General features: G+C 34.8%; 1 protein-coding gene across 1 annotated transcript in view; it reads right to left on the minus strand.

The window, feature by feature from the left end:
• Positions 1-1801: 1801 nt before the first annotated feature.
• Positions 1802-14636, minus strand: part of WDR72 (WD repeat domain 72) — a 182585-nt gene continuing 169750 nt past the window's right edge. The window contains exons 18-19 of the mRNA XM_045529621.1: positions 9660-9764; positions 1802-4177 (exon numbers count right to left, since the gene is read on the minus strand). Of these exons, the coding sequence (XP_045385577.1) occupies positions 4122-4177; positions 9660-9764 (161 nt within the window). The 3' untranslated portion in view covers positions 1802-4121. The remainder of the gene's footprint in view (positions 4178-9659; positions 9765-14636) is intronic.

A 14636-nucleotide genomic window follows, 5' to 3' on the forward strand; every position in this document is an offset into this window, starting at 1 on the left:
GCACAGAGTTTTACTAAACATGGACTACTTATCTTTGGTGTTAAAAACCTGTATCACTGAATTAAAATCCCCATCACTACTTTTCCTATTAGAAGGCTGTTGAAGACAAAAAAGGATGCCTAAAATTGATGTTAGGAAAATACGCTCTGTGCAATGAAAAAAAGGTTTGGAGAAACAAAGTCAAAGGAAGAACCATATATACTCAATATTTCCCCAGGTACACCACTAGGAGCAAGCCATTTCAAACATTTGCAATGGTCTTACCATTTGTATCATTATAATCATTCTCGTAACGATGCAATTTGTCACCAGTCCATTTATCCGCAATATGCTTTCTGGGGTAAAGGTGAATTTATCTTAGACTTAATAAATAGGGTCCAAGTCTTAAGTCTAAGACTAGGGGGTGACAAAAAATTCAGTAATCAAGATAAATATATTTTAATATAATATTTATAAATATCAAATTACTGCAAGAAATCCATGATGTCAAAATTTTAGATAAAGATAGGACCTGAGGAAATTGGGATGAGGGTGAAAAGAATGGAGTTGTGCCCAGGCAGGTCTCACCTTGGTCTCTGCTCCCATTAATAGGATGAAATGACACATGCTTTCTTCCATGGGGCCCCATGGTGAATGGGGGCTTCCAGTGACATGCTTTTACTGAGAGACCTTTTAATTTCCAGTTTATGCTTTCCTACATGCCATCTGTAGGATCCTTGTTGACCAAATCACATTGCAAAGTGATCCGGGGACCACTGTACAAGAAGCCATGTAACTTGATCCAAAAGACACCTATTTAAGAAAGTTTTAACTTTGCAACTCTTGGTTGCAGCTAATTTTTAAAATTCTTAAAAAACACTAAGTATTATGCAAATGTTTACAAAGCAGAGACTTTCTTATGAAATTAAATGCAACTTAGGACATTTCACATGTAAGACAACATTTTGTTGAGAATAAGAGTTTATAACACTGCTTTTAAGTAACTGAGCAGTCAAAATGTATGCCATGTAAAATTTTAAAAATTACTTGAATGAGTCCATTTTGTGAAAATAAGACTTTAAAATCAATTGGAATTAATGGAACCTGAGCCTTCATTTTAAACACATGGCAGGAGCCTTAATTTTTTAAAAACTCAATTTTTACAATGTGCCCTCTAAAGATTGAAGAGAACCAGGATCTTTTCTAAAGTATTCATTTGAATAATTATAAAAGGATTTTTAAGATACAGAACACTGGAGGAAAATATATAAGGAAAGAAAGAAAAATCAACCCAAATGCTCCCATCTAAAAGATAGACTATTAATATTTAACAAACTGTTTTCCTATCATTTTTCGAATACTGACATGTTCAAAGTAGTCTTAACCTAGTTTCTAAAATAGTAACAGATTGTTTGAGACCTGAGGCCCCCACTCTAATTGTGTGTTTATAATACTATCCATTTTACCTTATATTTGAAGGGTTTTACAGTGTTCAGATTGCTCTTCTAATGCCCTTGGGGGTGCCCTGTGAGGAAGCTCTCCGACACAGATGAGAAAATGAAGCTCTGAGCAGCACAGCAAGCCTGTGCCTCTGCTCTTAACCCTAGATGTTTAGATGTTTCCAGATTCTTTCCTCTGCAAAATACAATATAGACAATTTGTGACTCTATAATAAATAAATGAATATAGGCTTGCAAATTTGAAAATATGATATTCCTTTGGGGGGGTGTGCGCTTGTGTGTATATATGTGTGTGTATGTATGTATATTTATAAATATCACCAAGATGATTACCAAAAAGAAACAAAAGATAAATTTTTAAATGAATTATTTATTATAATAACAGGAAGAGTCTGGATACAAACATGTTTGCTAATAAAATCACTCCACTGGTTACCTAAGACTAGACATATAAAAGAATAACCACTTAATCAAAAGAAAGTCAGTTTTGAGTTTCTAGCTATGGTACCAAGTAGTTAGGCTCAACACATGGTCCAACATGGTCTGATTAATTGTGTGGCCACTTGCTATTTCAAGTCTCCCTCATAACAGAAATTACTGAAACATGTTGAATACAAGTCAATATAAAGGAATCATTTTTAAACAGACTAGTAGATCTGTGTCATAAACACACTTGCACATGGATACTAGAGTAGCATTATTTAAACATATATCTTTAAAACTCTCATTTTTAAAGAATTAAAAGTTTTGATAGTGATGTTGGCCGCCAGAATTCATATTGATAAAAGCAAATTTTAATTAGTCATTTAACATGAATTTTTAAATGTTAGTGACTCTAACATGTGATGTCAAAAATTCTTAAAACTCCCATTTATTACTAGTAATATCATGGTTGTGCCAGTTCTAATTTCCTATAGCTAGTGACATCATAAAATATTTATCAGGGATTCTATATTAGCTTCTGGAGACCTGAAAAAATGCTAAGTATGGCAACTGTTAAAACATATTGTTAATCTTCTTTGAAAAATATAATAATAGGACGTAGCTATAAAGATAATGAAGCTAATTTTTAATAAACACATCATAACTTGAGCATCCACATAAGTTTTAACTATTGAAATTGTCCCTTTGAGAGGACATATGCTTATTTGATATTGTCATCATTCAAAATGGTTTTGGGAGTCCTTGTAATGACCTTAAGAGCCAATACACAACATGCAAGGAAATATATTCCATTGCCTTGCTACCTTCCTTTATTTGACACTTGTTCCAAGTGGCTCTGGCTATTTCCAAAGGGGGATGGAGGAGTATATTTATCAGTTTTCAAAGGGTAATAATTTTCTAAGATTATTTGTATTAATAATATGTTACAGTTTCTGAAGTACAACTCAAAAGCAATTTCAAGCAGTGGCATTATATTTTAGGAAACAAGGAACACATACTTTAAACAACTTACAAGGAGCCATACTCATTTGATGTCTATATTCTGGTATATTCATTCAGGTCAATCATTAATTATAAGCTCCTTAAGGGTAGAAGTGCTGTCATTTCAATTTTATACTTCTATTCTCTAATAATCTCCCTCTCCCCTGCCTACTGCAGCCCAGGATAGAACCTGAGGCTGGTGCTCAAAAATATGTTTGTTGAATTGCAGTGATTTGAACTTCCCTATTAGATATCTAGATATAGTTATATATCATATATTTAATATTAATACTTTATTTCCATTTTTCATGGATTAGGAAATATTTGTATTTGTAATATATGTACATTAATAATCTTTTTGATGATTTTCTATAAATCAAGGAATTGTACAATAAAAATCATAGCAAATAAGTCAGATAACTAAAGGCCTTAATAGATGAGCATTTTATGTATGTTCTTATTTATATTGTTTTGCAAATTTTAGTTTTGGAATTCCTGCTAGTCAAGCTTCTTTCTGGGAAAAGAACTACAAGAGTTTATACTTCAGAAGGATCAATTGTGAAATTCTGTAAGTGGATTCTCCTTGCCTATTTCACAGCTAAATGGCCAAAAAGTTCGACCTTTAGCCAAAGACATTAGCCTCAATGTCATTAGAAGTCCAAATTAAGTAAACAGAACAAGATTGGTCACTGTTGTACTGTGTATCACTTATTGGGGCTAATTGATGACAAAGGGAAGTGGTTATTTGTTGACAACGTTTCATGCTTAGGGATGAGGTTTGCAGCAGTAATTGACGTGAATTAAAGCATATACTAAAACAAGATGTCCTAACCTAACAAATCAAATTTGGTAAAGTTTTAGATTAAACATATTGAGGTAACATTAAATTTAAAAGTATTACATACTACATTGGTTTTAATGTTATTTATTATACAATTCAGGGACTAAAAAGATGGAAGAAAATCCAAAGCATTATTAAATTTATATCTGTGGGCTGGCATTCCTTGTTGGAAATATTAACTTAAAAGTAAGAAGTAGGAATATAGAATTATTTAGACAATGATTTTCTAAAATTAGGTGAATTGGGGTATTTTCAATCAGTATTACACTTTCAATACACTCTGGCTAAAGTATTAGCAAATCCATTACAGCCCGATAATCTGACCAATAACATGATTGCTTTTATATAATAATAAACAAAGGCAGTTTTGGGTTTTGTTATTTGTCCAAATCCAATTCTTACAGATGAGATTCCACTTAGCACACCTTGCAGGGGCACACTTTTGCTAGCCATAAATGATGTCTTGGCTCACCTAGAAAGAAAACAAATTTCTTAGGTTATATCATGAAATACAGAAAGAGGAAAATAGAAAGAGAAGGTGGAAGGGAGGAAGAGGGGAAAGGAGGAAAAGAAGTAGGGAGGAAGGAGGGAGGGAATGAAGAAAGAAAGAAATGGAGGAATACAAGCGTTGCCTGGAATTTCTACATGTCTTTTCTATCCTGAAATAAGTTAATATAATAAAAAATTCTTGTAACCAGGTAAATACATTTTAATTGCACACATTAATAGGTTGTTTTTTTAATTGCCAAGGAAGATGAACGTTTTCAACAAGATGAATCTGGTTTGAAATTAGTAAATTCCCTCACATTTCAAGCAGCTTACTTGTTCTTAAGAGAAACCCACAATTACAGGTTTAGGGTCAAACTTTATAAAAATTTGTTGAAATATTTTTTGAGTTACAGAATCAAAACAGCATTTATTTCTCAGACTACTGAGATAATTATCTTTGTAGGCTAAAAAAATATTACTTGATTTAAATCAATTTGACTCTTGAATGAATTGGAGCATTCCACCTTAATTAAACTATTTTTAAACACATTTCTATTAGTGACATAACCGTGAATAGTAACTCTCATTCCTACTGGCAAAAAGCAAAAAGCTGATTCTTTGGTTTAGTTAAACCAGTGTTGTATGCTAAATGTTTGTGTGTGTGTATGTGTGTATTAGCCTACGATTTTATATTCTTTTAAAAATTATTATGTTGATGTTTAAATTTTCCCTTTAGATAAATTTTTTTAAATGTCCATATTGTTAAACACAACTAGAAGGAAGCTTATATCTTCCTACTAAAGTTGTTTGTATTTCTTCTAGAACTTTTTTTAGCACTAAATACAGAAGTGTGTTCTGGGTGGCGGTGACTGATGGGCTGCTCACACACGCCACATTTTTCCTGCTCCATGCATCATCATCAGCCATCTCCAGCACTCCAGACCTGAATCTGTCCTACTTTCTGCTACCTGATTTTTGCTGGTGATTCATGAGTCAGAGTAGTAAAAGAAAAAAAAAAAATCCACCTTGGCTTTTTACAATGTAGTATTCCCTGAAAACTGTGGGAAATCTAGTTTTGATCATCAGATTCATGCAAATGTCATATTGATCAGCAATGATGTATATAGATCTACATACATAACACACTAGAGAAAAACCACTAAGATGTTCTATTAATGGCAGAATGCACACTGATTATAAACTACTTTGAAATGATATGAAAACACTATGTAAATGCATTTTGTTAGATTTCTAAGCGCTCCCTTGTCACTATTGCTTTCAGCTGAAGCTACTTTTAAACACTGTCCCTAGTGCACTAACAAATAAAATTCTTAATTTTCCAAGCCAATAAGGTGATAAAAGCTCAAGGTCTCTTATTAACACTTTCAAAAAAAATTGTGAATGTTCCATTATATTTTCTATCACCAAGAGCACAAAGATGAAGGGCAAGAAATCCTTTCTTTTATTATTCTAGAGAATAGGGATTGAGCTTTACTGATAGTATAAGAAAGAGTTAACAAGAAGTTCACCAGCAAAAGGCTCAACTGAACTGTTTTTGTGATAATGTCTTTCAGATTCAGAAGCAACCAGGCCTTAAAGAACCAAAGAAAGAAAGCCTAATGGCCCTAAAAAAAAAAAAGGAGCTGCAAGTTCACGATGTTGTCTCAGTGCTTCTATTACTAGACATCAAAGTTATTCCCACAGGTTTCAGGAACGTATAAATGCCAGTGAAGGAGCAAGTAGACTTCACAGGGTCTAAGCCAGAAACTTCAATCTGGGATTCACCTGTGAGTCAAAACTCTTTGCTAATGAATTATTCCCAAGAAAAGATACTGCTGAGAGATACTTTCCCCTATCAGACAAGACCTCCAGGTTCACTAGCAGGGTCAAAGTAACAGGAATGCTCTGGTCTAAAGGTGCTTTGCCTACCTTAATGGACTCCAGGGTCTCACCTGGGTATACAGCTTAAACCAATAAAGAGATCACAATGGCATGATGAATAAGGTAAAGCACTCCGGAGACCAGGTGAACAACCACTCCACAAGGCATATAAATTGTGACCTATATGCAGACTGCAGCCCATTTGCAAATGGGTCATCCTGGTCAATCCGGTGCTTGAGAAGGAGTGATGTCAATGTAAAAATAAACAATCTACATACTGAGTTCAAACCCATTATATTCAAAGATAATTCACAAAGTCAATCTTTTTTATATAAATTCTAACAATTTGATTTTACTAATGATACTTTAAAACTCTCTACCAACATTTAAAATACCAACTTCACTTTTTTCCCCCCAAATTTAGTTTTTCTGTGCTTTGATATCCCTCTTGCGTTCCGCATATGAAAATGAGTTGGTATTAGCAATATGAAACCGCAAGAGCTAAAGCGACTTTCAGAGGATTTGCAAAGAGGAGGCTTTATCTGAAAAGAACAATATGTGAAGCAATATTCTTGAACTGTGCTTGCATGGAAAAATGATTTTTTGTTTTCCATGTGTTGTTCAAACAACTGGTCTATTCATTTAAAATGATGGAATAAATATATTAGTCATTTAGCATCGCATAGGAAAAACTATGTAAGGTCAATATCCATTAAAGTTAGAAGACTGATCGCATTCCACTTTGTAACTGGGGAATTTTGCATGTGCATAAAAATGTTAAAAGGAATTTTAAGTGAGTGATAATATTCAGCTGAAAATGGGTAAGAATGCGCATTCAGATTTAAATGCTCTCCTTTCCATACAACAAATAATATACTAATGCGATTAAAAGCTTAGCTACTGAAGCAACTCTACTGTTGATCTGAGGACATCTTCCCCAACCTCACCATTTAAAAATCCCAAATTTTGTTTCTTCTTCTAACAAATGTGGTTACCATTTTCCAGAGAAACACCACTCAGAAATGGTAAGCAGAGCTAACTAAACCACCAGAGTCATGCTTATAGTTTTGGAGCCATTACATTTTGAATGATTTGATATTTTGAAGTTAATTTTTGGACTTCAAAAAGTGGACAGTCATATTTTTATAGTTCAAGTCCGTCCCTCTGTGCCACCAATTTCACATAAGAAATACACGACTTATTTTCCTCCATGTTCGGTTTTAAGAATTTTGCCTACTGAATGCTCATATTTCAAGGAAATACACTCTCTCATCAAAATCTTTCCTACTAAACAAGCACCTCTGTCAGAAGTGTCTTAATTTCTTATCACAGAATTTTATCCACACAAGGAGCAATAAATAATTCATGTCACTGCCTCTTTGTTGTGTGTCCCTGAACTGCGCAGAGCTGGAAGGCTGACAGCTGTGTCAGGACAAGCACCAAAGATCTGACATGACAAGTGACTAACAAGTTTCTTTCAGTTCATAGTGAAAGAAGACAATGGCCCAAAGTGCAGAAAGAAATCCTGAAACAAAATAAAACTGCTTCTTTCTTTTTACCTAAGTGTTTGCTATGAGCTTATTTCCAACCTACAAGCCCTGGTCATTTTATAGGACTGCCCAGCCCCCTTTATTCCTCATGCTCGCTTGGCCATTTACTCCTGGCCACGGATCAATATGAGCAATTCTTGGAGAAATACGATGTCTCCATGACAACCAAGCCACAAATTCTCAGTGGAAGGCAGTGAGACCAGTAGTGAACTCTCCAGAGGTTTCTAGGCCTATAAGGCAAGATGTCTTAAAATGCAGGATGGACAGAGGAAAAAGCCAGAGTAATTCATTCTTTATTACCAACATAATCATGTCCAATGTATGGAACAGTACTCACTTTTTAAGTTAAGATTCTTTATCAGTGCCTGTGTTTTTAAATGATCTTTCTTTCTTGGTATATCCTTTTGTTTATATCAACCAGATAGGGTATGTTATATTTGAATCTCACTACAATTCTACTCATATTTAAGGGATGATAGAAATTTATTCTACTTTTGAAATGGGATAAAGCTGATCTATTCTTATCAGAAACGAGCACTTAGATAAAAACTTGATTCATGGATTTAACTGCCTGACAAGATGAGTGATAGAAAACTGTTTATGAAGATGCTTTAAAAACCTAGTCAAAATTTAGCAAAATTAGTCAAAATTAAAAGTAATTTATAAATAATTTTTGTTATGGAAATTTAACATTGACCATTACCCTCTCTCCCTTTTAGAGTGAAACTAGTCTATACTTTTCTTTTAGTACTATGGCAGGGGGTGGGGTTTATGTCCACATTAAGAATTTCTGTCATTGCTAAAGATACCACTTCTCAGCTCCCTGGGATGCTAAAGCAGAAGTGTGGCTGGGGATGGGCACATAGCAGTAGTTCCTGTTTTGAGGAATCCTGGAGGAGTGGAGAGGACTGATATACAATGCCATCGCCACTGGGCCTATTGGGGTTCTGAGATGACTTAGGGGACCTGACATAGATTGCAGGCTGCACCTTTCACTGAAAATTAAATCTCAGTAGCTCTCCTCAGGGAAGGATCAGGGGACTGTTTGCAGCTGCCCCTTGTCAGCAAAAGCTACCAGATTTGGAAATCTCTTAACTAAGCTGACAGGCCACAGAGAGGATGAATCAAAAATATGATACATGGATCAGCACACAAAGATGTGAGAGGGGAGAGCATACACAGTAGCCAGATAAAACAGGAAAGAAAAATATTAAGTGTGGGGAGATATTTAACTCTTTCACTCATGATAATAAGATACTTTCTAGCACCTTATAAGCTTTGTAGTTATCCAGGAACGTCATTCAACTTTTACAAGGTTTTTTTTTTTTTTCTTTTTCTTTTAATTAATTAGTTGTTAAGAGTAGACATGCCTTAAAACAAAACAAAACAAAAACAAAAACAGAAATCCACGCTTAAGTGTTTCTGGCTATAGCCTTCCAGTACATTTCTATTTTTTTTCTACAAAGAAAGTATAAAAATAAGTAACTTTGACATAGAGTTCATTTCATTGCATGAGGAAGGGTTACCATTTTCTTTTCTTTTGTTCTAAACAGTTGACAATACCCATTACTGTCATGCTAAAATCCTCTGGTCCGATTAGAATCCTGTTTGTTTTTGGAAAGTAGACAGAATTGTAATGATGACAATTAGCTTCTCTTTTCAATCCACCTCTCCACCTCCATGTGGCTCCTGTTAGATCCCATTATTTGAAATATTTAAAATGTTAGCATTTCTCTAGTTTCCAATCTCTGTTTCTATTAACCAGGTTAGCCTAAAATTGATGATAATGAACTAATAGTGTCAGCTTCCCTTCTCAGTCATAAAGCCTTTGTACTTCCTCCAACTGAATTCTTGATGAAAGAGGAAAAGATAACAGCTCCACACTGTGACCCCTGGAGGTGACCACTAATTTGACAGTGCAGCTGCTAAGAGAAAACAGCATTACAATGTCCTCTCCCCCCAGCCCCTTCCAAGGACCCCAAAGCTGTGTCAAATTTATCATTTTATACTTGACTATTTTTAAATGGCTTTCACCTGGACTCTCAGACTCTTCCAAGACACATCTGTCAGGCATGTCCTCAGCATCTTGGAAGTTTGCCGAGTTTGAGTTGCTGTCATGGTTGACCGGACTGACTGGAGCTATTAAGAAACAGAGAGAGAGAGAGAGAGAGAGGGAGGGAGAGAGAAAAGAAAGGGAGAGCGATGAAAAGTAGTAGCAAGCACCATTAAAACATTTCCTTTTAGTTCCACAGATATTTCCAGGGACACACTATGTAAACACAAATAATAAATTGAAATAAAATGTATCCTCTAAGTATTTATTGGCAGACATGTAATTAGTTGAAAAATCTATAGATGTGACTTTATCTTAGAAGAAAAATAAGTTCATGGCATCAAGCTTAAAAGCTACAAAGTAACAAAGTGATCTCTTCGAAGTAGAAATCGTATTTTTAATGCATAAATCTAAAACAATATAGTCAATTAATGGCAACAGGACACAGAGGGAACATCAGGCTAGTCAATTAGAAAGACCAGCTCTATACTGGTGGCAATGGTTCCTTTTGTCCCACAAATCACAGCTAATGAACACTATGTACACATCTTCATTCTTTCATTAAATTAAAAACTATGGTACCAAACACCAAAAAATTACTCCTATAAAAAGTAAATTAAAAAATATCAAATGAATACACTGAAACTGATAATAAGAAGGGCTGGTGTTTTGAATGGAATGTCTCAAGGCAACTTATCATGAGACATTATTTCAGAAACTGAAGCTAGCAGAGGAGTCTAAAATTTCCTATAAATACATTATTATCCACTAATTCTGTTAGAGAAACAGACTCAAGTTTCCACATTCTTCTACTAGTTATAATACTTGGTCTAAATTATCTCCATAAGTAACACATTTCCATAGTACATTTGTTCTAGGAATCATTTGTCAGAAAAGTAGACCCTGTCTTCATGAAAAAACTCAGTGAAAAAACAAAATAAGACTTCAATAACATCAATTATATCACACTTAAGCCAAATGTTGTAAATATACAACACACACACACACACACACACACACACACACAATTGAGTACAATGGAATTTTATCTATCATAAGTTGCAGAAAACACTACCATTGTGTCTTCAGATCTTGATAACACACACAACATATTTGTAGGCCATAAATGCAAAAAACAAAATATATATTTATAAATCAGACATGAGATATGTTTCTTGGCACAGGGGAGTTGTCCTGGCTGTTGTGTCTACACCCCCATTAGGAGAATAGACAGCGATGCAGACTAGAGACTGTGTTATCTCACACATTTGATAAGTAACCCAAAGGTGTCCCACCCCAGATCCCAGCAGCATTAGTAGTGTTCATACCTGCCACATTCCTCCACTTATTTTAATGGAGTGTGCATAGCACTGGTGATCATAACCTGAGGACCACATAGACCACACTTCAAAGGAGACTAGGAACATAATTCTGGTTCAAATATTCCCTCCATACAGTCTCACTAACCCTGTCAGGACATAGCTAGAATTTCTTTTTTCTGTGGAAGTATGAGCATAGTTAGAATTCACTTCTTCTCCAAAACCTTTTGTTTGGGAACAAAATACGGGAAAAGTATAAAATTATTATTTTAAATAAATAAACACAATTTTTTCATTTTGTGCATTTGAATTTCCTGGAAAAAATATAGAAGTAGGGACCATGTCTACTTCATTTACACATTTCTGTGTGCCACATATATAACAGTGTCTAAGCCATAGAAAGTATTCTTAATGGATTTGTGAACTAATGAATGAATGAACGAAGCAAAGGTACAATGCTAGGTGTTATCCTGGTCCAAGAGGATATGTGCTTTCAATTATCTTCCCAACAAATCTGCTTAGTTTCTTGTTGAGGCCTACTTAAGACCGAGGATGCATGTTTGCAACATGGTGATGTGGGTTAGTGTGACTGGGAAGGAGAGGATATATGGCTTAAGTGGTTATTGATGTAGCTATGTTTAATTTTCTTCAGTTTAGTCATACTTACAGATTATTTTTGAATCACAGATTTTTATGAAATGTTTAAGTGGGATAGTTAAATGCATCAAAGTTTCAGAATACTATTATATTGGCCTGTTTTAATGATTTTTATCTCTATATATCTTAATTGCTAATTTTCTGAAATATTTACATTGGTATTTATAATAGGGAATAAATCATATAGCTAAATCTATTACTAAAAGCCAATGAGGTAGCACCTCTATTGATTTGGGCAAATGCATTGCACTTGTCTTCCAATACATCGTTCTTTCATAATTTAAAACTTTCCTCCATTCATTCATTTGTTCATTCCTCCAACAAATATTTATCAATCGCCAAATATTTAGAAGATGTTGTTCTATATCAGGACCTCAAAGAGGAAGAGGACATGGTATTTGATCAAAAAAGTACATACCTGAAAGCATTTTTAGTGCCATGAAGTGGTTCCAGGATGAATTGACATCCCAAATCACTCAAGAAAGCCAGAAATTAGGTGTAGTTTTAGTTGCATGATTGTCACTAAACTCCTACTGGTAGGTAATATGCAACTACTTTGCTTCCAAATCTGATTTTGGAGGGTGTGGCTTGTGTGGTGGTAAGGGAGTAGAGAGAGTTATTCTTCAGATATTTTGCTTAGTTACACATTAGTCTCCAAATTTGAAATTGTACTAGATGTGTTGTTTGTACTGGGTAGTTCCTACAGCATCCAATTAAACCTTCTGTAGAAGAAACACCTACATTCTCCCAGTTGGGAACAGCAGACATCAGAGAGGTTTATTACTGCCATTCTACCTTTTGTTTGTTTGATAGGCTAATCCTTGCAATTGTTCTTTTGGGTGTTTCCTGTGATGTTTCATCATTAAACTCTGACATGATGTGTGACCAAGTCTCCTCTAATGAATCATTTCAACAAGGATAAAATCAACCAATATTGATCTAGTGCTTATTATGGGTAGAACTCCGTGCTAGACTGTGAGGGGTAAAGAAATGGAGGCACTTTTAATATGCCCTCATACAACTTGTGATCTAGTTGAAGTATGATAAAAAGTAACTAGCTGGAGCATTAGAGACCACATTCTAAGAGTGATGTGGTTTCTAGTAGTGCAGAGAATTCCTCTACAATAGGGTAGTCTGGAGGTAAAATTTAAATTAGAACCCCTTAAGTGGGAATGTGGGAATTCCAAAGGGATATAATATAAGCAAAAGAAAAAGATCTAAAACTAGGCAGAACCAAAGAAATACATTAGCCCAGTGCCACAAATGTATCTGTTATTGTTGCTGCCTACTTTCGTATGTATTTTTAATGAATTCTCCTTCCACGTCTCTTTGAGGTTTTCCTGAATTGCTGTTGTTAGCTAATTCTTCTCACCTGTAAAAGTTAGCTATAGACAGGTTTTTCCTTGCCCTAGATAGTCAATAATTTGATCTTTACTGATGGTGGGCCCATTTATCACAGTAAGTTGTCCTTTCACTATACATATTGACTTTTATTTATCAATACCAAAGTCCATTTGTAGCTCATCACTAAAGTTCTTGGATATTTTCAGTAGTTTTTGAAGGTGCATTTTAGAGCTTGGCAGAGAGATATTTTTGACATCAATATAGTGCAAATGATTGCCAGGCTCATCTTTAACTGAAAATCAGCTGTTTATTTCCTCTGTAATGGATTCTGAAATAGTCCACATTTGGGTGGTAAAGGACAAGAAAGACAAACTCTCCTTGACAGTTCTACCACTGAAAGATGTAAGACTGCTCTACTCACTCATCACACATCTTGAAATATCGACAGCTAAAAGGCCAGTGTTGTAAATATCTTTGTAATATCTTTGGTAGCCAGATAGAAGGAGGAGTCCACGCATTTCATGCAGATGTGTTTTGACTAGGGGGCATTTGACTATGAGTATAATTCTTGTAGATCCTAAAGGAAATGAATGGTTCAGCCAAAGACAACACAAAATCAGTAGCTTTTAAACCACGTTCAAGAACACCTTGAGAGGAAACCCAAAAGATTGTATGAGAAAGACTCTATAGAAGAATTTATTGTTAAAAATTAAAAATGTGGTGGCAGGATCATCAGTGGTAATGCTCCTCCACCTCCTCTGTTCTCTATTTTGGTTTCAGCTATCCTCTAAAAATTCCCTGCTTCCTTTTCCCATCATTTTCTGAAAGACAATATTAGCTGTTAAAGTTGCCTAGGCCTAGGCAGCAAACAACTCCAAGAAACATCTCCCCATCCCCAGCAAGAGAGGGGCCACTGGAAGAAAGTCACCATCTACTTCCACAAACAGCAGCTGGTTCTCCCAAGCTAGGCCACCGCTGTCATACAAATAGAGTCCTTGTTAAAAATCCATATCATTTACAGTGCGAATAAAATCTGCAGCTCTAAATAACATTTTCAATACAATGACTTATGAATGATTTAAAAATAGATCCCATTCATCATACATATAGGCTTTTTGAAAGTAATGGGGATATTTATAGGAAAATCATTAATAAAAAGACATAACAGTTTGAAATGTTGGGCAACTGAATAGAATAAACCACTGTAGTACCTGAGACAACCCAAACAAAAATCTGAATCACATATTAATCAAAGGCATGAAAATAATGTACAGGTTACAGAGGTCAGGAAAGACTAAATGACAGCCCAGATCTGTGGAATAAGCAGTGGAAAAGAAGTCGGAGAGCTGAGTTCAAATCTACTAGCTCAATATGGTAGCCAAGAGTTGATTACTTCCCTGCTTGATAATTTGGGTTTCTTCCCAATCTTAAGAAGTCACTATGAAATAAACTAAAAAAAAAAAAAAAAAAGAAAGAAAGAAAGAAAGAAAGAAAAAAATGCTACTAATAAAGAAAAATTACACCAAATTCAGGAAAAAGAAAATGCTAATGCAATGCAATACTAGCAGATCACAAAGACTGCAATATATTTTAAATTAGAGGGAAGCACAATCCATGAAAAGACTTTAAATGATGACA

This window comes from Lemur catta, chromosome 1 (assembly GCF_020740605.2).
Source record: "Lemur catta isolate mLemCat1 chromosome 1, mLemCat1.pri, whole genome shotgun sequence".
Taxonomy (NCBI): domain Eukaryota; kingdom Metazoa; phylum Chordata; class Mammalia; order Primates; family Lemuridae; genus Lemur; species Lemur catta.